The following is a 27,322-nucleotide window of genomic DNA, read 5'->3' as shown; positions in this document are numbered from 1 at the left end:
AAAGAGACTAGTGACACAAAGCGACAAAATAACTTTTAATGTGAATGCACCTCCTGGACAGGGATTAGACTAGTCCTAGACTAAAATAAATGTAAGAGCTGTCCAAACTGAAAACAACTTACCCTGACATATATTAAAATACTGTTTTGCCTCATATTGTTTTGCCTCAAAATGCACACAAGTAATGTTTTTTTAGTAAGACATGTTTGTAAAAACTAGTTATATTTAAATTAATTATACTAAGGCCTAGTCCTGGTTTAAGATAATCGCTGTCTGGGAAACCACCCCTATATCTATGCAGGGTTTCCCGCAGAAGATGTGTTAGTTAAGGTGGAATGGTTAGGCGAATGGGCATGGCCTGGGGCGTGGCAATCAAACCGGTGTACGCATCGTGATGAAAATTAAAATATTTTTTAATTTACTCAAATAAAATGTAATGTTGAAAAAACTATGACAGAAAATGAACACATACTAGATTATTAATGAATTAAATGTTTTTAACAGATACCTCTAATGAAAATAGCTGCATGATGAAGTGAAACCAAAGGGTTAATAAACACAAACTGAAGCAGATTTGTAGAACGTCTGGCGAACGATGATAGAAAGCGCGAAGATTGTAAAAACGGTTTATTTCCCACTATTAAATACATTATCTTGAAGGAGTGTACCTACTGTAGCATGTAAATAATGCACATAAATAAAGTGAGCAAGAGCGCTCAACAATTATTTCGAATCAACAGGCACGTGCAACCTAGCTAGCAGGTTGCTCAAATAACAAAAATCAACAGCTAACTTACTTTAAGTTTGCAAGAACTATAGACTAATACAATAACAGGCTTAAATAAACCCAAAACATAAGTCCACTTACAGTTCTCACAGACACGCTTTTTATCAACTGGCTATCCTCCATACAGTAGACGGACCATGTCAGCCGTGTGGCGCGCATGCACGTTTGCGGTGTGAAGCGCGTCCACGCTATTCTCCGAGATGTTTTATCAACTGGCTACTAGTTATCCTCCAGACAGTGACGGACCACGTCTCTCTCTATTCTCCGAGATGCACTTGACGGCATTTTGTGCAGCAATTAATTTTTTTTTTGGAAGACCTAGTTAAGGCGGTAGGGTTTCCCAGTTTAGGCGGGCCGCCCGAACTGCAAAGTGCTGCGGGAAACCCTGCTATGAGTTTAAGAGCATCAAAAGTAGTGGTTTTCCAAACATTTATTTTAATTTTAATCTTTGACCTTTCTCAGTTAATATCAAGGTTATATTTTACAGATATTATATTTATTTTGTGTAGGATGATTTTGTGTAGAAAATATAAAACATAAAAGGTAAAAAATGACTCTAGCTGGGTTTTAATAGACTAAAACACATAAATCCATTATAAAAAATGTGTATGATAAACATGAAAAACTTTCAAACCAGATAACCTTATCAACCAACTAGTCAGTTGTTAAACAAACATCATTCCTAACATTCCTAATTTTTCTGCAGATTTCTTCCCCTTCCTTCTCTTGCTTTTGGGCTTCCTCCTGTTATTTTAATCCTCGTCTTTTGCTCCCTTCTTTCTTCTATCTCTATTCCACTCCTCCCCGTCTTATAAATTATGTATGCCATTTCTGCTAGGCTGAGGGCTGCATCACTGCCTTGCTGAAAATTGCTCGCTCACTCTCTCTTTCTCTCTCTCTCTCTCTCTCTCTCTCTCTCTCTCTCTCTCTCACACTCTCTCTGTCTCTCTCGCTCTCACGCTTTGCACGCAGGACCGAGTCTGCTTTCTCAGAGCTCACTGCAGCTCAGCTCAAACCCAGAGGGCTGCCTCCAGTTTTCCTCCAGCCACCATAGTAACCAGACTCTGGCCCTGAGCGACTGCTTGACCACATCAAAACCTCCGCCTCCTCAGCCTCCTCCACGCTCCAGCGGTCAGCCCGGAGGAGCCGTGCACAGCTACAACCAGGTGATGCTTTCCATCTCCTCTTTAATTCACAGTGCATTCCCTCTTCCGTTACAAATGTGTCTCTCTGCTTTTATGATCTTTGTTTTCACTTAACGGCTGTATTCTGCGCTGGAAGTCTGTCGTGCTTCTGCATCAGGGCTGCTGTGGCGCTTGCCTTTGCTTTTTTGGAACTAGCACAGAATGACTCTAGGGCTGGATGCTGCCTAAAAGCGATTGTGCCACTTGATTAAAGTTAAACGAAGTGCTGTAGTCAGGGTAACCGGCAGTGCTGCATCATATCGAGTGGATGCGTTTCGAACTTTGTCATTATCTGGGGAGTTAAATCGTATGTGTTTACGAGTCTGTAATTAACACAAAGGCTGTGTTTTCCACCAATTTTCATTTCCTTAAATGAATCTCGAGCACCTGCTACGAGCTAAAAACTTTCAGTGAAAAGGTACGGTTGCATTCACAGGATAAACATCTCATTTTGCATGGTGATTTTTACCGTGTATGCTAATTAACTGGATGTTTACCGCATACAAACGGCAGAAATACTGCCGGAGTGTTAGGTCTCAATAAAGCTGACGTTGGCAAATCCAGATTTTTGCTCACACTGAGAGACTCTCTCTCTCGCTTTCTCTCCCTTTTCAGTCCCTGCCTCCTCGTCCATCCTTTGACACTTTTAATGAACACACAGGCCTCTGTTTTGGGCACAGAGGAGTGCTTTAAATGAAAGATGCCCAGCGTCCTCCCAGGTCAATTTTCTGCAAATTTTTCTTAAGATTTTAAATGAATGCAGCACATAAAGAAGGGAGCACATGTAACTTCTTAATACTGAAAGCAAATAATGCATTGTGTTTCCAACCACTTTCTCTTGAGACTGTCGGCTTGCTGCTGTGGAGGGTAATCTGAAGAGGGCTTGTCTGCTTCACCATAGGTTTATGTAACACAACCCACCGGTTGGTGCTTTTATGTAGATATTTATAACGCCATAAACCTCTTGTTCCCTAAATAATTCAACCACATCAGGAACCTGCAACGATCTTTTCAAGTAGTGATTCTTTTCTCTCAGTACTGGAATGCAGTTTTAACTTCTAAGAGAGAGAGGGATGGAGAAAACATTTGGCAGAGACCTGATGAGATAATTGCATCACACCTTAGTACAACATGTTATCAAGTTACAGTATAACACATTTTTGAAATCTTCACATTCCTATCTTGACAGTTTTTTGAAGTCCTCCGTCTGTTATGTCTCATTCATTAAAGTCTTATTAAAACTAAAAAAAGTACAATTTCGGTTATCTGTTTTTTGTACTAGTATGGTGGTTCTCAACTGCTAGGTCACCATTCAAAATGGGTTGTAGTGTAGGTCTGTTCTGCTAGTGTCAACGATAATAAAACCAATTTTACTATTTAATGTAAATAAATAACCACATACTTGTCTGTGGTTAGGATAACAAAGTAAATATTGATCTGTTGGTTAATTATTGAGAGCGCACAAACCATTGAAAATCATGAGACATTTTGATACAAAAGTATTGTCCGTCACTTCCCTCAAATATGACCCATATCAGTGTTTACTAATGGCGCTTTTCCATTGCATAGTACCCCACGATTTGGTTTGGGTCAACTTGCTTTTGGGGGCTTTTCCACTGGGTGCAGTACGTAGCACCCAATACTTTTTTAGTACCACCTCGGCCTGGGTTCCAAGCGACCTGAGCTGATACCAAAACGTGATGCGAAAACACTGTAGATCACTGAGAGAATCGTCACTACCAGCTTCATCACTATAATGTTAAAGATTAGCTTTAGCTTCATGCTAGCTTGCGCTGTCTTGAGTAAACCTGTTGTCATCTGTGCTTTGCTGTAAGTTCCCAAACTCCCTTTTAGTGATGAAAAACATCCACAGGTTGTAAATCAGGAACACCATAACAGTTTTTTCAGACTTGCAGTTTGTGGCAGCACAGTCGCGATGCAAACGTCCGCATATATGCTTAAATGCAACTTAAATGAGGCTCAGCGGAGCGCGTCTACTGACGCCAGGGGTGTTTGAACAGAAACTGTCATTTGAGACAAAGGTAGTGATAAACGCAATGTGTAAACATCTATTTGTGGTGGTCAATTTTAATTTTGTGGCGGACTGAGAAATAAATTAATGTATGGGAATGTACAACGCCGCTCTCACTTGAATGATGTCACAGCAGTAGGCAGCGCAAATATAACGACACGCCTATAATCCCTCCCACTGCGAAGTGTTACTAAACTCGGAAGATTGGGACCTTTAAACAAACACAGACCGGAAGTTAAGTTCTTTCCAGGTGCGTATCCGCAACAATGCACATGAGTCTGATAAAACCGTCTATAGGGTGCTTAACTGAACATAACTAAACCAATAATCTGCCGGCACAAATGACCTATAGAGTAGTTTTTGAATAACATGCTCAGGTAATTTAGCATATTGCTGGCCATATAGTGCATAAAAATATTAAACAGATATAAATAAATAATGTAATTCAAGTTTTTTATACTTTTATACAATGAACTATATCTGTTATCAGCTTGAAAGCCGAAATTGAGAACCAAACAAGAGCCTTATTTCTCTATATGATACCCTATAATTTAACATTACGAATTTAACAAGACTTCTGTTGATCCTGGAGCATTGCTGTCAGAGAAACAGTCTCAACCTTTCAATAATAGACTACCTCTAAATCTAAGGGAACCCGATAGCTTGATAAGAGCAACATACTTGACTAAGTCAATATAGAAACCATTGGGTACATTCAGGTAAATAGAGCTATTATCTCAATGACAAAAGTGGCCCAATTTATCTGAATTGACCCTATAGTCAACTCAAGAAGTCTGTACAGAAAAAACTGAGGATTCTGTGCCACCGAGGACCACTGAAGTGTATTTTAAAAAGCTTGCAGTGTATAGGCATCCAAAAGCAGTGTTTAGCTTTTAATATCAGGCTTTTCTCTGTGAAATCATTCTCTCTATCTTCAAGACCTTTGGCTTATATTTATTCAGCCTTTCAGACCATGAATATTATTGAATATTATTACAATCAATGCAATGATAAAAGAAGCTTTTTATCCCAACTGGAAATTGCGCTGACTGCTGCTTTAAAAATAGGCAAATTTATTCTGAATAAGTATAATCAGGTTTCATGCTCTCTGTAAATGAGTAACGCTGGAACCAATGTTTCATTGTAATCACCCGGAATAGTCATGGTGATTATGAGAATCTAAAGAAAAAAATGTTTATTCGCACACCAAATCGGCTCACTAAACATCTGGCATCACGCCAGTGTTCATACGCTCAGCTGTATCTATGCATGCCCGCCTTTCTGAATCACGGGCGTTGCGGCATCCTTTGACATGAGGGGTGATGATGGCATGAGACATTGCAACATACGGTCATGTATGCAAGTGCAGTTACTAAAAAAAGTGCAGTTTTAACTCAACTGGACAATTTGTGTTATATCTCCTATAATAGTTGATTCCTTTATAATATGTTTTGACTGTATATAATAATCTCCTGCATTCCTTACAGGTGACATCTAACCGTGCGGCCCAGCTTGCCGCGGGTGACTCCGTGCAGAGCCATGGCGGTGCCCTGCTGTTCGATTCCCAGCAGCCGTCTGCAGCGTCCGGACCGGGCCTATACTATTCCAGCTCTACTCTGCCTGCCCAGCGTGTCAGCTCGGCCATGAACTCAATGCAGACCGCGGCAGCCGGCGGCTCCCCGACTAAACTGCAGCGTCTGGGTTCGGCTTCTGACGCACCCAGCTACGCCACCACCCAGCGCCTGCCCTCATCTTCTTCTTCGGCCTCCCCCAAGCCTTCACCCGGGAGACTTGCAAAATCTTACAGCAGTAGCTCACCTATCAATGCGGTGGGGATCGGAGGATCGCCCGGTACGCACGCTTCAGGGTCTCCTCTACGGCTAGCGTCTCCACCCAATAACGCATCACCCACCTACCAGCAGCTGCAGACGGCAGGAGTGTCCAATTACGCCACTCTCTCGCCTAAAAGGCTCGTGCACTCGGCAGAGCAGTACAAGATCTCCCACGATCTATACGCAACTGCCACTTTACAGAGACCGGGCAGCCTTGCTGGTGAGTAACAAATTCTGACCTGCCGTTGTTGGGGCAACTGGGATTTTGGGGTCAGAGCAATAACAAACGTTGGGTCAGGGTTTCTGTGGGGACTTGCTTTTATTAGACCAAGGAAAGGCTATGTTTTTATTACCTGCTCTGAAAAAGGGGCATCAAGACATTTTTTCGAGGGGAACAAAAACCAATGCAAGGGCAAATCACCAAGCATAGCAGCCATCCAAGCGAACACACAGTATTAAAGGCACACTCCACTTTTTTGGAAAATATGCTCATTTTTCAGCTCCTCTAGAGTGAAACATTTGATTTTTACCATTTTGGAATCCAAACCTTGACCTGCGTGCGCTGTAGTTCCTACAATTTCTGTTTAATGGAAACAAAGTGGTATCTTTGAATGGCCTGAGGTTTGGATTAACCTGATTTGAAGCGTAAATATTAACATTTGGTACATGCAGAAAGCATGAAATTGATCTCATTTTTGATGGAGTTGGTGTTTATCGGCTTTTGCTTCTGAGCTCTCCATATTTATTTTATGTTTGTAAAAAAAAGTACACTTTATGTACTTGCTCAACAACTGTTTTTGTGTGTATTTTTAACCAAAAAGTCAAAGATTGCCGTTTTTACGACATTGCTGTTTTTTGGCAGGGTGTGTTAAACTCTTTTGATTTTTATCAGCTTTGAAATTAAGGGGTATTCACACTGACAACTATGTGACAAAGCGACCACTAGTTACTTATTTTAATGAGACTTGGCAGATTGAGGCAACAGAGACTTCAGAAAGCAGAGCTCACGTTATTCACCGCCTGATATTATGTTAAGAATTTTTTTTCATTCTAAACATGTTTGAGAGATTTTATAACCTTTGCTAGTGTTAATTTTATCTATATTTATTTACCCGCGTCTTACACTCAAGCATACCGGACTTGTTCTGCATTCTTAGCTTGATTGCCTCTGACTTTGAGGACAACCCAAAAAAAAACATCAAAGTCTGAAAATCAATGATTTTTTAATGTTTGAAAACTCACAGGAACCAAGTGAATAAACATGACTGTGGCAGACAGAAAAATCTGATGCACATATTAGTTTTCACATGCAGTGGAAAGCATATAGGGAATGGCATTTGTTTCTCATGCTTTCTTTACCCCTACCTCACTGATCCCCATATTCAAACCCTTAAGTCTAGAGACCTAGAGAGCTTTTTCTTTGAAGAAACGCAGTACTTTGATATGAAGACTTGTTTTCTATCCAAGGCGAGACATCAAAGACACAGTATATAGCATAACATTCAGTCATTTACTATGTGTCATTTAATTAGTTGCTATTTTGCATGAATGGTTCTCTATTCAGAAAACACTCGTTTTAGTTTTAAATGGAAATGTTTGTGGGTTTACAACATTTGTATTTATCACAATGTTAGGCCTATACACAACACTCACACCACAGTGCACTGCTTAATTCAAGTAATTTTGTACCCAACAAACAAACAAAATTAGCACAAAATGATGACGCACGACCATTGTACGCAACAAGCAAGACAAATCACGTGTGCGTCTAAATCTGGCCTCTCTTATCTAAATCACCCGCTCAACAGGCCCATATAAACCTTTATTGTTGATTGCAGCCTGCCACATTGTCAGTCCTCCATCAAACCCTCTAAAGAGATCCGCCACACAAAGAAAAACAGTTCGCCAGTGCCAAACTGTCGTACGGTGAATGCCGAGTCATCACTCTTCCATTAAAGTCGCTCAGTAGTCGCACACGTCCACCGATATCTGTACAGTGGGAATCCTCGCCGCTCCAACCACGCTGAACCGCCACGGGTCGGAAAAACGAGCCCATTCCGACCCACCAGCGCACTAAGCGAAGACGGATTAGATTTGAAGGCAATTACGTGGCATAGACGAGAGAGAGCGGAGAGTTTTTGCAAGGCTTCCTTAATTTCTCCAGGGCGTTTGTTGCGTTCGGTGAGCCTGTCTTTCATGATGTAGCTTTCGGAGGGATTCGTGGCGAGGGGCTGATGATGTGTGTCATTAAACCCGGAGGCAACACAAGAGAGAGAGAGAGTTGGTGAGGAAGGACGAGGCTTTAAGAGAGGATGGTGTTATGAAGACTAGGATGGAGTTTTTAGTGCATGCGTTGACTTTGCAAAGGAAGAACAAGCGGAAAAATATGACGGATAGTGCAGGGCAGTTCTGAAGGAGCTCTGAAACATGATGTTTCGAGGAAATGCATTATTTTCCCATTTCACTTGAGACGGGGTGATTGAAATGACTTTTGAAAGAGCTTCTAACATCACAAGAACATCGGCACATAACATGCTGGCAGTGTTGTATAAAGTACTAGAAAGCAATACTTGAGTAAAAGTACAAGTATTGTACTAGAAAAAGACTTTAATAAAAGTGAAAGTTGTCTTTTAAAATATTACTCAAGTAAAAGTCTTAAAGTATCTGATATATACTGTACTTAAGTATCAAAAGTAATTTTCTGATATTTAATGTACATAAGTATTTGAAGTAAAAGTAAAAAGTTTTTTTTTTTTAAAGCAAGCGTTTAGAACTTTGATTGTGAACTTTATTGTGGCTTTCTTATAGTAAATCATATTCAGGGTTCCCATTATCTTCTTAATCTCAATCATCAAATAAAAATCTGTCTTTTCCATGACTTTTCAGGCACAATTATCTTAAGTTCAAAGAGCAAACAGCATATTTTTAGAGCTGACATCAAATAAAAAGCAGAAATTTCACTTTTGTATGAACTTCAGGTAAAATGAAAAATAAATAATAACTTATTTCTTTCAAAACATATGCATATTTTTGAAAAAAGTGGAGTACTCCTTTAATTTAGCTGCTATACTAAGAAAAAAATGCCAACACGTTGTGTGGCAATGAAAGCACTGTGACTTTGATCAACAATGCAAACGTACATTTACAATGTATAACATTAGCACAACATTATCCTATGACCACTGAGTTTTGAGGTAATTAACATAAAAGGAAATCTCAAGTTTGACAAAACGTATGATGCTTTTGAAGACGTGAATACAGTCCTTAACAATTTCTTTCTAACCTGTCACTGATAGCAGTTTTTAAAAAATATTTCTCAATCTAACATTAGCCTACCGGAGGGAATATTCGGCCGGCAGTTATGCTATAATGTTACCATAAACAGTTAAGTGTGTTTCAGTTGAGAGTTCTCTGTGAATTAAATAAATCCATGGGAAAATCAGCGGTGTAACGTTAACTTTGACGTTTGTTAAACATGTGCGCTTGGCCATCACATTAGACAGATAATTATCTAATACGGCTTTTGATAACTAATGTTGAATCACATTGACATTGTGGCTTTACTTAATAACTGTTATTTTAACTTACCTTGATGTGATTCTTCAGGTTGGACGGGGAGTTTTTAAATGACAAAATGTAAGTGATTTTCGGTAGGCATAAGAGGCACTTTATTCGGTAATCGGGAATCTTTAATTCCAATGTACAAAAACATTGCGTCCACGGGTGTATAACGTTAGCTTTCTCACCCTGTTCATCGTCGGGGTGGTCGTTTACGATAACGGGAGGTCCTCCAGTAGATGCTTTCATTGCAGTTACAGTTGTGCTTCCTCATCTTTTGGCAACACTACGCTAAAATAGAGTGCGCGTGAAATAGAGTGTGCGGAGCGTGCGTAATGCAATTTAGAAGCACTGATTCGCCAAAAACTCCCTTATTGAGGTCACACACGTTTCTTCTGATTTTATTTTGTAGTAACGAGTAACAAATATGCTTAGTGGAAATATATCGGAATAAAAGTATACATTTTATCTAGAAAATGTAGTGGAGTAAAAGTGAAAGTTGACATAAATTTAAATAGCGAAGTAAAGTACAGATACGTGAAATTTCTACTTAAGTACAGTAACGAAGTATTTTTACTTCGTTACATTACAACACTGCATGCTGGGGAATTTAGACCTCTTTAGAGTCCTGAGGGAGAAGCCAGTTGTAGGGCTAGAAAGACTGTTTTCTGAGCAGACTTGGACTTAAAGGGACACTCTGCTTCTTAAAAAAATATGCTAATTTTTAGCTCCCCTGGAGTTTTTACTGTTTTGGAATCCATCCAGCTGATCTCCGGGTCTGGCGCTACCACTTTTAGCATAGCTTAGCACAATCCATTCAATCTGATTAGACCATTAGCATTGCACTCAAAAATAACAAAAAAGTTTCAATATTTTTCCTATTTAAAACTTGACTCTTCTGTAGTTACATTGTGTACTAAGACCGACGGAACATAAAATTTTGCGATAAAATTTGGAAAACTATACTCTCATTCTGGCGTAATAATCAAGGACTTTGCTGCCTTAACACGTTACGGCAGCAAAGTCCTTGATTATTACACCAGAATGTATTAGTAAGATTTACAGGAGCAACAGGAAGATCAGAGAGCTACATCTCATACTATGCTGGATCATACACTACATGGCATCTGTCATATTCCCTTACCACTATGGATAACACAATACATTGCAAAGCCCATGTTTAGTTGCCTAATGTGCTGTTAACACTAGCCTATGTTTAGTAGAGAGCTACTTATGCTTGTCTAAGCTGCACAAACGTGTGCAAACCTATTTATTACATCAGCTTTATCAAAGGCTTGTGGATTTCTCTGTTAGATGTAATGTTTCATCATTAGGTGTAAGGGAAGATTGAACTAATGTTACATCTGGCTGCTCGCAAGCTAAATGCTCCAGGAAATGTTTTTCTTTAATTGTATAAGTGACTGCGCAAGAGACACTGACCTGTCTGTCCAAATGTCCAACCCTGGTTTTGCCATTGAATTGGCTGTGAAAAGCTGCAAGTTCCTGCAGCGAAATGCGCTGCTTGTGTTCTTTCACTGAAGATTACTGAGATTCACTGAGATTTCCTCCGGTCTGTCTTTCTGTCTGTTCTGTTCCGTCTGTCTCCATCGGTTCCTTAGTCTTAGTGGCAAATTTGTAAAATGTCTTCAGACACAAGATGGGCTGAAATAGTATGGCATATTTAAATTAAGCCATTGTCATTATTTTCTGTGTAAACATTCCTCCTTTTTAGGGTTTTTAACGGCATTTAATAATGAATATTGTCTAAAAAACTTCAAATCCTATTATCTTAATCTCATGCTATATATCTTTCCTGTCTGAAAATTGTGAAAGCCAAGCTCTCCTTATTCAATTATTGTGCATGCATCCCGATGGATCTTCTCAGAACACTCCAAAGAATCAGATTAGGGATCAGAGACGTTTGCCTGCCCGACACTGATAAGGTGATTACATTCGGTGCCCTGTCTATCTACATCGTCTTATTTTCTGAACATTTGCACTATAATGTCATCCTGGGAAGCAACGGTACACCTGAGCAGCTCAGCAATTTCTTTGGTTGGAGGATTAACATACAAGTTTTGTTCAGTGAAGCGCATCTTTCTCGTTCATGAAAACCTAGATCTTAGCTGCCAAAATCCTAAGTGATCCTGAAGCACGACTCTACAGATATAGATGTGTCTGGATATGTGGGCATGTGGCGTCCCTGTTGGCTGGTGCAAAGCCAAAATGTGCTATGTGTGACTGAATGCAATGCTTTCTTAAACTTTACAAACGTCATATTTTTATTCTCTCCCTGTTAACCTGTGGATAGCCAAGCATGCATGCTTCATCTGTAATGAAGGAAGTATTGACTAATACGCTCTCCAATGCCTCCAGCGTTTTTGATTGGCAACTCTGGCCTGTTTGCCAGCAGCATATGTGCATTATGGGATCTGTCTAATGATCCCAGTTCATGTAATAACACTGCTTGTTGCTGTCGGTCATACTGTAGTTTGCCAAATTAGTGATTAAAAACATTATTATCCCTAACAGATTTGATGTATTTTTACATCTTTCAGGGTCTCGAGGTTCCTACAGCAGTCAGCATGCCCATGCGGGCCCCGAACTGAGGCCCCTGCAGTCCCCTGAGCATCATATTGACCCCATATATGAGGATAGAGTATATCAGAAAGTCCCAATGAGAAGTTTGAGCCAGAGTCAGGCAGAAGCGCTCCCTCCAGGCCATACAGGAACCTACCGGAATAACACAGGTAAAAATTTACATACCGCACACGCCGTGGGTTTGAGTGTGTGTTAAAGTGTGTTAATCCCTTTGTAACCAAGTTCAAGGATTTTTGCAGAAGTGCCAAATCCCTAGGGAGCATTCATACAAATCGGACACAGTTGTAACTCACAGAGCGGTGACCTCATTACAGTTAATCTTAGAGTTGGCACAGATCAGACATTTAGTGTTTATACTGTATGTGTGTGTGTGTGTCTTAACATACAGTATCACACTGAAGCACTTCAGCAATCTTTTTTTCAGCAGTGCATTGTTGTCTTATCTTGATTTTGGGTCAGGTAAAGCAAGTTAATCTGATTAGTCTCGTCTCTTTGTTGGTGTTGTGTTTAGTTTTTAAAGGTGCAGTGTGTAGATTTTAGCGGCATCTAGTGGTAAGGTTGCGTATTGCACCCATTCCTTTCTAAGCACATAGAAAAGCTATGGTAGCCGTCACAGGACAAAAATGTCATCGTTTGAAACAACGCAGTGACAAACACGCTCTGTAGAGCAGTTTGTCAGTTTAGGGCTACTGTAGAAATATAATGGCACAAAATGACAGCTTCTATGTAAGGGGGCCCGCTTTGTATGTAGATAAAATGTCTCATTCTGAGGTAATAAAAACAACATGGAAGCCGCCATTTTGTGCCATTATGTTTCTACAGTAGCCCTAAACCAGGGGTGTCCAATCCTGCTCCTGGAGGGCCGGTGTCCCTGCAGAGTTTTATTCCCAACCCTAATCGAACAGACTTGATCCAGCAAATCAAGGTCTAACTAGACAGACTAGATACTTTGAGGCAGGTGTGTTGAGGGAAGTTTTAGCTAAACTCTGCAGGACACCGCCCTCCAGGACCGACTTTGGACACCCCTGCCCTAAACTGACAAACTGCTCTACAGAGCGCGTTTGTCACTGCGTTGTTTCAGACGATGACATGTTTGTCCTGTGACGGCTCCCATAGCTTCTCTGGCCCTCTCCCAAATGGCACACTCCGGACTTGTGGTCCTCCTCAGAGTCCACACTTTGATGACATCACGTAGTCCAGACTTTAGGGACCCTTTATGCGAATCCAGGTGGGTGCACCGGAGTCGTATTTTGGGAAAGACTCGATCATCAAACTGGAAATAGGTAGAGAAGTTGCCCGTCAGTGTGAACTCCTCCCTTCCGTCGTATGATTGGTCTGATTGCCCTTTCGCAAGGACATCTGGGTTGGTAAAGTGCGCGAAGACCGCATCAAGTGGGCAAAGGAGGCGCTGATGAGCACACTTCAAAGCGTAAAAATGACAGATGGGACACCCTACGGACTCGTAGACTAAGCGAGAACGCGCAATTTAAGGACACGGGACCGAAAGTCCACATGAAGTGCGCCATTTGGGACAATGCCAAAATGTGCTTCAAAAGGGAGGGGTGCAATACACAACCTCACCTCTAGATGCTGCTAAAATCTACACACTGCGCCTTTAAAGATATCGAGGATATATTGTTATTGATGTTTTCATGTTTTTTATGTTATGTAGGATGATTTAATGTAGAAAACAGTAAATCACAAAACAACGACTATAATAATCCAGTTATTTATAATATATTTTTGTATATTTGTTGTGTAATTGCCATTTTAATGACTTTTTAATGAATTTTTGGACAGTTAGTTGTTTATACTAGGGATGCCATAAATACATTTTATTTGTGCCAAGACATTTAAATCCAAGTAATTTTGGAATAGCGTTTCTCCTCGGATGTGTTTGATTACCTGCATCTGCCTTTGAAATAGAAATGTTGTGCAGTAACGCCGCTACGAATAGGAAAGCTATTAGTTTAACTACATTTCTCAGTACTGGGATAATAGCATTGCTATTTATGTTTTATACCTATACTTATGATGCTAAATAATGTGCTGTTGCTTTTCAGAAGCAAAATTATTTCAATGATTAAGTAGCGAGATTAGTAACTTTGTATGCGAAAGGGTCTCATAAAACCCCCTATGCAAAAATGTCCCCCAAATCTGTTCTCACCTGGCTCAACTGGGCAGATAAAATCTATAGTCTGTTTTAATTGAGGTCTATGGTGGTAATTTCTTAAGCTTGCTGCGGATTTTAGTGACCTTTAAGAAGTGAAGCTTATAAAGTACCTCAGGGATTTTATTCCTTTTTAAAATTGTTGCCGCTGCCTAATGGTACAGCGGCATCAGCAGACTGTTGAAAATTACACACGCTCTCTCTCTCTCTATCGTCTTTTTTTTGGTTGTGTGCACTCACATATCACAGCCTTTATTTGTTCGCCCTTAAAATGTTAGTGTTTTTAAAGGACAATGGAGCGCATTGGCTTGTTTAGGTAAACAAAACACAGCAAGAGCGGGTTGTTCGCTATTTATTTTCACTATACAATTAAAGCAGTAGATGAAGCAATTAAATCCGTGTCATTGCAGTACTTTTCATCCTGAAGCTAAAGGTTGTGAAGATGTGTCACATCCATAAGGTCGCCAGTGGCCGTCTGACTGCTTCATTATTTAAACTAAAACTATTTGCACTGTGAATGAACTGAATTGGAAGTAGTGCCATATAATGAGTTCGTCAGTCCTCTCTGAGCACTTTTATTAAAGGTGAAGTTCATCCCAAAAATGACAGCGCTGTCCTCATTTCGATCGCAAATACAGTATTAGGGTGACATCATTTCTGGCATTTCAATTTTGTATTCCCAAAAAAAGCCACACAGTATATAGTACTGATTTAAATTAGCATTCATGCATTTGGCAAATGCTTTTGTCCAAAGCGACTTACAGTGCATTAAAAATAAAATGCATGGTACGCCACTGCAAGCACTGTAAAAATATTTACGAATGCAGACAGGCATATGCTGTGCTTTTCTCACTCTTTTGCACATTTTCATATGACAGATTAACGCCAGTCATTCAGACTTGGAGCGCTGCAGTCGCACCCTGATAATAAACAGGCATTTTCCCAGCAGTAGATTTGTGCCGTGGCTCACAGTGTCTGAGACTCCATAATAACATCAGGATGACATTGAGATGCCTAACACTCTTTCAATGCCTAACAAAGCCACACGAACAAAGCACTTCAAATCTAAGCTGTTGTGTGATCAAGGTCGACTTGCAGATGAAGATCCTGAGAGTGAAGAAGCAGTTTATGAAAGGTCGATAATGAGGATCTATGCAATCTGGCGTTTGATGCTCTCATTGACCTCGGTTTTCTTGACTTTGCTCTGTATTGCTTCTGCTCACTAAGCGGCTCATTAGACTTACAGTTGAGGTCTGGACATCAGAATAATATGCTGATATCTTTCAATGAGTACAAGTCATTTGCACCTTTCCAGGGAGGAAGAGAAATTCACGGTTGTATTTTTGGGTGAAAGATGCTAGTGTTTTAGAAGGCTGTCTTTTCTGATATCCCCTGGTGGAAATGACTCAAGACATCAGGGTGTTTTGGCACTGACACTGTTATGAGAAGATTAGAGAGGGTATGGTGGACTGCACAGCAGTTTTCTCCTATAAAATTGTGTAGTGTTGCACAGAAAAATAATGACATTGTGGATATTTTTCCTTTTGGTGCATTCACGATGGCTTTTGTCCAGACAACAAATGGAGTGGCTTGTTTTGAGTAACATTGTCGAGCCTATTTGAGAATAGCTGCTGTTTTTCAAGTTGTTTGTCGAATGCACAGCCTTGGAAAGTATAGTATTCACAGATGTTCAACGCATGCGCATTTGTAACAAAATGCAATGCATCTCTTGGGCTACATACTACTCTCTCACATACGTGTAAAAAGTGGACCATACTTTGGCCTTATCACAATGGCAGTCAAGTTGTCCAGGTCACTTTAAATGAATAAAAAATATACTGTAGTTTACATGAAGACAATAGAGCCTAACATTAGGTCCAGGATTTGTTGCAATGTTGCAAAGTCATTAAGTTCTCATTGCTATTATTTTGAAAAAATTTTATAATAATAAATTACATATTTATATATCATATCATCATTTGTAATAATCCTTTTACTTGAAGGGCACCTATTTCATATTTCATTGCTAAAAATATTTATTTTGTGTATTTGGTATAGTATAATATATAGTATAATGTGTTTGCGTGGTTTATGGTTAAAAAAACACATTATTTTCCACACACCATACATTTTTGTAGCTCCAGGTTTCCCTCTCTTCCTGAAATGCACTGATTCATGTACAAAACTCATCGATTTGAAAAGCGCTGTGTCCCTGATTCGCCAGCTAATCTGGATGTTGTGATTGACCTGAATACCTCTGACGTCAGCTGGAAATGTGACGCTCCTTACCATGTTTGAAAGATTCGCTCACAATGCAATGCTAACAGGAGATAACTTACTGGCTGTGAGTCCGAAGCGGGAGGAATTATGATAATGTTGGTCTTGTCTACATCACCAATCCCAGGAAGTAAACTGTCGCCTACAATTGGTGTGTTTGTTGTAGACCAAGAAAAGAGATTTGCGTTGGAGACGATAACTCGCGTCATCGTTTACTTTGGGGTTTGTACCTTTTGCATATTGTTAACATGTACTAATATACACTTACACACCAAAGGAAATGTAAAAACGTGAATTTGGATAACTGGTGTTATTTAATTTACAAAATAGCAATTGTATTACAGATATTGTTTACTTGTATTACAGATATGTTTTACTTTTTTATTATTTTTTTTGCATTTGACGTTGCAGTAATGTCACAAAATCAAGAAATGTTCCTAATGATCCTAAAATGTTCTCCATGCTGGCCTAATGTTAAATTAAACTGGTTAAATCTAGTGATGAAATATGACCTGGACATGCTACTGATGTCTCTTGACATTTATCTTAATACTAAATAATTTTACTTTAAAATACTTTAATATTTTAAACTTAAGCATTAGGTCTGCACTTATGCACACACAGCCATTAACATGCGTAACTATGGAAGCCCTTTTCCGCCATGTTGTAAAAAATAATAAAATAAACTTCTGCCTTTGCATCTCAAAATTCTGAGTTATAATGTCACAATTCTGAGATGTGAAGTCACAATTCTGAGATACAAAGTCACAATTCTGAGATACAAAGTCACAATTCTGAGATATAAAGACACAATTCTGAGACACAAAGTCACAATTCTGAGATACAAAGTCACAATTCTGAGATATAAAGACACAATTCTGAGACACAAAGTCACAATTCTGAGATACAAAGTCACAATTCTGAGATACAAAGTCACAATTCTGAGATATAAAGACACAATTCTGAGACACAAAGACACAATTCTGAGACACAAAGTCACACTTCTGAGATACAAAGTCACAATTCTGGGATACAAAGTCACAATTCTGAGATACAAAGTCACAATTTTGAGATACAAAGTCACAATTCTGAGATACAAAGTCACAATTCTGAGATACAAAGCCACAATTTTCAGATACAAAGTCAGAATTTTTGTTTTATTATTTTTTACAACATGATGGGAACGGGCTTCCATACGTATATAACTTTGAAACTATGTATTAAATACATTTAGTTATTGCAAACCATTGTGATATGCATATTGGGATTTGCACGATTGCGATATTTTTGTGATTTCGATAAATTGTAATGTCTGAATTCAACAGTAACCTAATAGCAACAGTACATTATGATTCCCTTTATTGCTGGTTCACTTTATACACCACAAGTCTGCCTGTCCAGGAATCTGGTATAATCTTACACAGAGCTCCAGATAATGTGAATATGATTAAACTCCTTACGGCCTTTTATTCTGCTGCCTGCAATGCTGAAGAAGCCCTCATACATTTTCAGCTCTGAAATCCAAACTTCATAAAGTTAATTAGGCTTTGTGCGAGAGGAACAGTGAGAGCTATGTTAAGAATGTGCTGAAAAGACTCATTTTAAAACCGAAAGAGGAATTAAGCCAAGCTTGAGGGAAGTGCTCTATCAAACGCTGATGGGGCTTTTCTGTTCACGTATCCGTATTACCGGCTGCACTTTTTCAAAGAGAGTGAGTATGTGGCTTTGCCATTACCAAAACATTGTGACTTTTCCATCACATGGAACTAAAGTGAAACAGGATGGAGCAGGATGACTAATATGACACAAAAGGGGGCTATTTTGCATGAAACTATTAAGCCTATTCTTTTTTTACTGAATCCGCTTTGTATGTACAATGAACGAGCTGTGATGATACCCCAATAAGAGCGGTCGAGTTGCTCCAGACAGGACAAATTAATCTAGAGCCTTGATTTTACCTCTGTGACTACGCTAGCATCCATTCAAGAGTATAAAGCAGTAAAAAAGGCAGTGGAGTTCTGTCATTGCTTAACCATTGTGCAGTTTAAAAAAGAAGAATGTTCAGATCACTAGGCACATCCACGGTCAATTGCTGTACATTGCTATTAAATCGATCCATTTGTCAACCACCAATGAAACACTGTTATCGGACCATTAAAATACAGTCACTACACTTCTCCCAAGATTCAAAGCATCTCGCCCACTGAGCTGCAACCTGACCTCATTTTTCCAAGTCGCCTTTATATACCTGAGCATTTTATGAAAAAAGCGATTTTTCTTTTTGCTGAGCTTGCAGTATTTATTAATTGTGCACAGTACATTACAGTACATACCGCACAGGCATAATTTATGGAAATCAGCATTAAATTCCCCATTGAGATGCCCAGACCTGAATATAGTAACCTGTTCCAGATACAGTATACTGTATCGCTTCATTGTAAACAAGATGAAACACCTAAAATACTTCTGCTCAGGCTGTTTTTGTGGAGATTTTCTCTTTATAAGACCTAGAGTCACAAGAGAGCAGATCTTTAAGTGTGGTCTTGCTGGTGAAGAAGCTGGTGAAGGCATAAAATTTGAATCTGTAAACAAACAGAACCTATTTCAGTCCAGGTGCTGAATTAAATAGTAGGATCCTCCCCAATTGGTGATTCTTTACAAATGCAATACAGCTTTACCAATAAACCAGTGAATCTGTAAATATTAATGGAGTTCTATATAGCAGCTCAGATTATTTTTTTTTTATTAATTAATAGATAGGTTGAGCTGTTATATATAATGGGCCCTATTTTAACGATCTAAGCACATTGTCTAAAGCGCACAGCGCAACGTCTAAATGGGCGTGTCCGAATTCACTGTGCAATAAACCAATGAAAGTCTCAGCTCTCATCCCCTTTAAAAGCCAGTTGCGCTGGTGCTTTGTCTAATCCCTATTGAGATGACGGACTTTGTAAACTGAAAAACTAACAGAGGAAGAAGATCCCATGTTTAAGATTAATGTTAAATAATTGTGTTGTTTTTCACTTGTATTGAAATTGTTATTTTTTTATTAAAACCTTTAAAACCCATTTTCTTTTAGTCATGGAAGTAAAAAAGCAGGCTTTTAATTGCTTTAAATGTATGGCTATCCAATATCATAAATTTTTTTTACAAGTATGTAAGGAAAGGTTTGTACTCTAAAAATACTTTATTTGTAACAAACAGGAGATAAAGAATTTAAAAACGGCTCTCCGCTCGTTTTAGCCCTTGGACAGCGTCCATTACTTAAAAAATTTTCTCATCTCACCATATCCCCAGGTACAGAGGCATCATATACAATTCATGTATATAAGAAGCAACCCCGCGTTGTCGTCCCGTTTATATGCGCATATTACTAATGCGCTCTTTAACTCTTTCCCCGCCATTGATAAGATATCTCGTCAATCAAGAGAAAACTGTCACGTTACGTTTTTTAACAAAAGGAGAACCCACACGCAGACACGACTAAAATAATAAATAAACTGAAAGTTTATTTAGTGAACAAACACTTGGGGGGGTAAAACAGGTAATAAACACGATGATGAACACGGAACTCAGAAACAAACACTGGAACAAATAAACACTAATACAGGAGCAGATCTTCAGGAACACGGAGAACATGAAACACTGAAGTATAGACAACGAACGCGCACACGACATAGAACAAGAGGGCATTATAAAGACACCACATCAATGGGGAACAGGTGAACATAATTAATTACGTAAGACATGAGTACATAAGGGAGTAGGGTAAAAGTGACAAGACACTGGGAACACGTGACACACATACATGATGTGAAAAACACGTGTCCCCACACAAACCACAATGCTGCCATGACCTTGCCCTCAGAAAACAGACCTGAACCTTACACTAAGGTCTGGCAAGATCATGACAGCGACAAGACACTGGGAACATGTGGAAGCCACACACACAATATGACTCCACATGTCCCCACACAGAACATAGTACTGTCATGGTCTTGCCAGATGTACTCAGACATGGATCTAGCATAAAAGATCTGGCAAGCCCATGACAAAAACGCTTCCCCGCCAATGACGAGTTTTTCCGTCTTTCCGCAACTTTTTAAACCCGGAATTATTGCCCTATGGCAAGCTGCTGCATGTCCGTGTCTGTTTTAAAGATCGCTCTGAATGGAATCTCTATGAAAAGTCTGTCACAAAAATGGAATTATCTCAGCTTTTTGCTCAAAATGTGGTGTTTTTGCAGAAACCTACCCATATTCAAAAGCTGATTACAAAATAACTACTGAAGGTAGGATAAAACTTTTTTTTGAAAGCAGAGGGTCTGTTCTTTCATTTGGTATATTGTATGTTTATATATTTAAAAAAAGGAACATTTTCTGGAAGACATTAAACTTTTGTGAAAATCATGAAAAACGCTGGCTGGCAACTTTTTTTAAAAACGCTGGCGGTGAAAGAGTTAAATAACAAAAAAACATATTGCGCCATTGACTTTAGACCAGGTTTTTGTTGGTCAATGGCGTAGTCTATTTTAGTTGCCTCAAAATAGCAACGCGCCAACAATGCACCTGAACACACCTTGTTTTCAGACCAGAACGCCCATGGCCGCAAAAGGAGGCGCAAATGCATTTGCTATTTAAACAACGTGGCGCTAAACGTGAAAATGATAATTGAGCAGGGTGGAAACTAGCAAAAGACACTTGTGTCGCGCATTGTCCCGGGTGTAAGATAGAGCCCTATATGTCAAATATAATTCAGCCTATATCAACACCTTGTCGAACCGTGCTGATAAAATGGGTGTGCAGTGACATTGCCACTCAGGATTGGTCAGTCTTCTGTTCCCTTTTACTCTGTAGGTTGTAAGGTGTGTTATATAAGTGAATTAAACACAGTTGGGGGTATATACCCTGCTGAAAAAAAAAAACATAGACCATCATAATTCCCATGCTGGTTTGGTGCTGGTTAGCTGGTGGTCACCAGCATACCAGCACCAAAACACAACATATGCTGGTCTTGCTGGAATGCAGTTTTTTTTCAGCAGGGCAGTAATACTAAAACAAACAAAAAAAATATCATTTGTCCATTGTCAGAATTTTTTTTCCAAAAATGGTTTCAAGATGTCAGTGGGGCAGTTCCATTTAAAAAGGTCCAAATTGTACCATTTAGGCACGTATAAATTTGGCACTAATATGTACCTTTGAGGTAGCCTACTAATATGAGCTCTTTAGGTGCAAAAGCGTACTGCCCCAGTGACAGCTAGGGACCATTTTCTGACGATTTTTTTCTGACATTGCTCGCTATTGTCAAAATCCCTTTAGGAAAGTAAACTCGGCGGCCATTTTTGCAACACCTCTGGGCAGTTATTTTAGTCATCCAGGATTGAGGGGGAACCTTCTGATCTCTCTGATGAAGCCAATACGGAAGTGACTTAAAGGAGCATTTCACCCCTATAAACCTTAATCTATATTAAAAGTGTGTCATATTTGTAGTTGAAATGTAACATACATTTAGAATTTGGTGCCTATTTGACCGAGAAAAGGGGTGTTTGTAGTCTCACCCTCTCAAGAAAGATATTGGACTTCCTGCTTTTAATGATGCAAAATGATGATTTTACATCATAGAAAGAAGGAAGTGCAACACTGAAATCTGTATTTCTCCTGTCTCAGCGGCAACTGAGGAAATGATGCATGACCATTCAAAAACATGACTGGGGTTCTAACAATACAAAGGTTAATGCAAATGAGTGAAGTGTCCCTTTAAACTGCAATTCATGGACTGGCCGCTAGAGACTGGCTTCAAAAGGGAGTTATTCCCATAGTCCTCCATGCTAAAATGCTAAACTATTCAGTAGAAAATAATATGTTTACAGCCTGGTACAAAAAGGGTTTTTGCTCTATTTCGCTAATTTTGCCCTTCATGACAACTGTGAGGGGGGGTGAATGTTTTTGTAACAGGTAAACTGCCACTGCTGTCACTAGAATCGATCTAGGTGGGCGTGGTTTCAGCAACCAGCCACCTCAGCTTCACCTTCTCCTTACCCATTTTCGGTTATCCTCCACTGATTTTTGTTACTTTTGTTATTTAAGCTCAAATTGCACTAAATACACCTTTACTCGAAGTTGTTTCAGCTACTGCGCAGGTTGTCAAATGCCTCACACTGCTCTGTATAGAGCACCTCCGCCAGAGAGTGTCAATTTTTAGCGAATGTCGAAAAAGGAGGGGGGACTTCCTTCGCTTTAGCGGCCATATTGACTGTTGCGTTCCCTCCATAATAATACTAGTGATCCATCTTTGTACATTTAATATCTTTGCTATTGTATTTCATACCTTCTGTAAACTCTTACATGCGTGATTCAACGCATAATCAGCCAAAGGGCACATATTTATGCGGGGGGAGCATTTTTTTTAAATACGCCGCACTTTCGCAGCATAAAATGCAGATTTCCGTGTGGAAAATATACGGGGCTTGCATGATTTCATAATCCCTGCATTAAGTAGCAAAAGGCACATATCTTAGCAGAAAGTTGAAAAATTTAGCATTTACTTCACACAAGCGCAGCCATGTCCCCTGTTGCCATGGGAACGTTATGAAGTGACGTGATTATGTGACGTGATTTTGCAAGTTCCTGTAATTGTTGCAAGTTCCTGCAATTCCATCGCATAAAATTGCATAAATATCCTGCATATTCCATTGCATTTTTTAAGAAAACGTGCCGCAAGATCAAGGATTTTTGCCTGCAACAATCACAAAAAACTGGAAGGACTGGGAGAACAGCGAGAATGTTTTGGCACGGTCACGGAAAACATCTAATGACCCTGAGTGCTCATGCAAGGAAGTAACCATAATTTTGCTGTAAATTTGAGTTTTGTATTAATTTGTCCAGATTAAACAGAGAGAATGCAACAAACTTTTTGTAACAACAAAGGTGTCATTAGTTATACCTTATTAAATGGTACACTATTCTTTAAAAAATATCATAAAAATAATGATGCTCAAAATATAATTAGTTTCCTTGGCAGCACTTTCATTCCCATTAAACCTTCTGGCTGAATTACATTATGCGCAGATATCTTAATAAAGTTTTATTTGGATTGGTTGGCTGTTATCTCAGAAACTTCTGGGAAAAAGAGATAATTAGCAAAGAGTGACAGAAAATGACCAGTTGACTTGCCTTTTAAACAACATGATAAGATAAAATAGTTAAAAGGAATTAACTGAGGTGCAAACATTGTCTTCAACACACACTGTGAGTCTGTAAGGGGGCGTGCACACCAAAGCTTTTACGCCGGCGGCCAGCCTATGTTCTCAACTGTTTTTCAATGGAAGCGCGGGGGTTTTTAAAAACCTGTTTTTAAAAAATAAAAATAAAATGTTTTTAATCTACTTTAAAAAGGTACTAATATGTGCAATTTATGTGTAGATATGTATACATTTGGTAACAGCGTATACTATTGAGGTACCAGTATGAACTCTTTAGATGCAAAGGGTACCTCTCCCGTGACAGCTAGGGACCACTTTTGAGCATTTTTTATAGTGTATTATGAGAACTAAAGCACTCCAGCAGGTATTTATGCAACATATAGTAACAGATGCACAATTGAATGTGAACTTCTTAGGCAGCCCATGAAATTGTAGCACATTAGCACTGCATACATCAGCTAAAGCACCTCATATAATGTTATCCAAATAACATGGTTGTCTCTATTGGAGAATCCTGGGTATTATGCTTTTAGGATAAACACAATCTTGTGGCAGTCTTGCGTAAATTGCAGTGGGAGAGTAAAAATTACTTTATACCAGCATTTGATTCATTTCTTTTAAGTAAACAGATAGACCAATTCAAGTCAGATGCCTCCGGTACAGCAAATGTCTCTTTATTGCATATCTTTTTCCACACATCAAGTGACAGAGCAACAAATTATTCCTCTAATATTTTTTGTTGAGTGGGCGTGACCTTTTGCAAGGGTGTAATTTCATGCAGACGGGAACGTGTTAAGGAATGCAGCCAGGCAAAAAAAGCTTTGTTTATGATCACATTATACTGAAACAGAGTATTGAATCTAATGATGCCAAGACTAAAGAAGTGCTGGCTTTTCTGATTCGTCTAAAAGGTCAAGTAATTTGAAAGAGCAGGCCATTATTAAACCTTTAGAATATTCAAAGCCTCTCCGCAGGAGATTAGAAATCTCAGATAGTGTTGTAGGGGAGGTGCGTTTGCGCACGCTTGATGTGATTCATGAGAAACTTGATTAATTGAAAGAGTTTCCTATTCAACCGTTGTGCTGAACAAAATGCCCTTGCAAGCAATGTCAAGGTCTCATTGTTTTTGATTTCTCTTCTCAAGTATTGTAAAAATTTGTTAAATATCACATTTTGTATTTTTTTACTTTTTTTACATCATTTTAACCAAACATCTATTGTTGCCAATTTTTGTTCAAATGTTTTAAGCAAGAAGCTAAATTGAAGAATGTTTGTGAAAAAACGTACTGGCACAAACGTTTCAGCCTAAATTAATGCACAAATATATATATTTTTTAATTTACTTACAACAGTATTACATTTTTAAAGGTGCCATAGAATAAAAAAATATTTACCTGAATGAATAATAAGAGCTCTGTACATGGTAATGACATATCGTGAGCCTCAAATGCGTTTGTTATTTTATGTAAATTTTGTGCATGCAAAACACCAATGAAAAACATTCCAATCTCAACGTAACACCGACTGTGATGTCACAGACGAGATGTATGCCCCCAACATTAAATTACACATTAAATAAATGACAAATATCTTAAAATGTTTAATAATGTGAGCTACTGACATGAGCCTCAGAGCAGAGCAATCAGAGCAGAGCTCAACATTATTATTCATGACCCTTCCGAATAGGGCAAAACACACCATTTCATTCAAAGGACAAACCCGGGTTGTAAAAAAATGTCTGGATAATTTTTGCACTCAATAAAGTTACAGAACTTCTATGTATATATCAAAGAACAATTAAACATATAATTTCAATGCATTTTTTGGCACCTTTAATTCTTGCTGTAGTCAATAATTTGCTTAGTGTACAACTAAAACATAACTTTTTTTGTCTTTCACAAACTGGGAATTTTTTTTGCATTAATCCTGTGATCACACATGTTGCCTATTTGATCCTGTTGTTGGGTTGGGTTATGATGGAAAAACATCCCACCAAGGTATTCAGTCATTTACCTTGATTGGAATTTGATGTTTCTTCACTGTGATTGGTCATGATTATATAATACAATGGAGTCTGAATAATAATAGTATAACGATGCCTGATGAAGGTCATGCAACCGAAACGTTGCTACTAAAATATTTTTGATACGCTTTTGCAATTATTGACAGTGTGCAGGATTTCTTTTGTTTTCTTTGTATCTTGACTTTATTGGTCTTCTCTCCTACGCACCTATCCATTACTTTCAGGTGTGCGATGTTTATTGTTAATGAAAGAATGTTTGTAACAAAGCAGATCTGGGGTGCAATTAATCTACATAGTAGAAAAAAATAATATCATGAAAGTAAATGGTGCCTCAGATCTATTTGTTTACATTCTTCAAAATATCTTCCTTTTTTTGGGTGAACTATCCCTTTAAGACTGCTGTACAACAAATTTGCCATGTGGACTGATTTTAGTTCAGTAAGAAAAGGCGCTGATTGGATGGTTGTAATTCAGAAGTGTCAAAGGAAGCAGAAGACAGTAAAATGGCTTAGTATTTCATTTAATTAAAGCATTACACTGTCAAAGCCTGTCTTCAGAAATAGCAGAATTCACTGAAGCACATTATCGGCTAGTGGTCCTTGTTAACAGCCTGGTACAAAATTAATAAGAGAAACTGTCAACATTTCAGCTCAAGGGATGAGGTTTTACCAGCCATTGTGCAATTTTATTTTCAACAACTCTTATATGACAGAGACCAGTCAGACTCTCTGTTTGTGGATATTGTCGAATTAACCACCGCTTGAATGAAAAACCGTCTGCGATAGCTATTAGTCTGATCCCCAGAGTAGTTGGCTGATAAAGTTGTATAGAAATGTATTAGGTTGATGCCTGAACTGACCGTTAAATTGTCTCACAGATGGAAAAGTATGAGAATCCTATTGCAAGTTGTTAAACACCGGCTTTATTGTAAGACACAGCGGCTTTTATAGGGCCATTTATCATTTATATGGAAAATATATGCAGTCTCATATTACTTTCTGGTCCTGCATTGTTTACAATAGGCGATGACAAGTAATAGATATGAGACGAGTTGGTTGTCGAGATTTTATGCGAGATGTTATCCACCCCGTGCTTTTGTGTGGTTGTGTGTGTTATATCTCGCTCTGTGTTAGGGAAAGCCCTTGTCTGTATACGTAGTGCTGTGTGAGGTCATGTATTGTACAACTTTTCTGATAAGATAAGCTAATAGAATCTGAAGGTCCCGTAAAGGTCATTTTCCAGAAGAATTGGCCCTGTGGTGGAGTGGCGGCACTTCATAAAGATAAAGTCTGTGCAGTTGCACACATTGGCTAGTTTTGGGCAGCTTACCAAGAATGAAATTTCTCCTACTTGTATTGCCTTTCATTGTGAAGCAGCGTTTGGATCGTCTTATTGCGAATTACTATTGAAATTATGTAGATCGGTTGCAAGCGCGCCCAGAAAATTAGCACTGTTCACAAGCTGTAATTTCACCATGTTAGTTGTAATAGAAAAAAAAGAGAGTTTGTAAATAAGGCTCAGTATGTTGTCCTGTGCTGAGGTTATTGCCAATGCGTATGCTATAAACTCTTAGTTAAGGCTTGGAGAACCACAGAAATACTGTGTGCAGAGCAAAACTGCCTCTTTGAGTCAAGAGGTATGCTTATTGAGCCTATTA

At 38.9% G+C, this 27,322-nt stretch overlaps 1 protein-coding gene across 3 annotated transcripts in view; it reads left to right on the top strand.

Annotated features, from left to right (window-relative positions):
• ctnnd2a (catenin (cadherin-associated protein), delta 2a) overlaps positions 1–27,322 on the top strand; it is a 310,244-nt gene that overhangs the window by 147,575 nt on the left and 135,347 nt on the right. For 2 of the 3 annotated variants that reach the window (XM_065258245.2, XM_065258247.1), the window contains 3 exons: positions 1,760–1,953; positions 5,491–6,055; positions 11,952–12,143. In XM_065258245.2, coding sequence (XP_065114317.1) covers positions 1,760–1,953; positions 5,491–6,055; positions 11,952–12,143 — 951 coding nt within the window. The remainder of the gene's footprint in view (positions 1–1,759; positions 1,954–5,490; positions 6,056–11,951; positions 12,144–27,322) is intronic. The other variant, XM_065258246.2, reaches the window with a different exon arrangement.

Source organism: Paramisgurnus dabryanus, chromosome 22, assembly GCF_030506205.2.
Source record: "Paramisgurnus dabryanus chromosome 22, PD_genome_1.1, whole genome shotgun sequence".
Lineage (NCBI taxonomy): Eukaryota > Metazoa > Chordata > Actinopteri > Cypriniformes > Cobitidae > Paramisgurnus > Paramisgurnus dabryanus.
The sequence above is the reverse complement of the archived record's forward strand: the minus strand, read 5'-3'. Positions and strand labels throughout refer to the sequence as shown.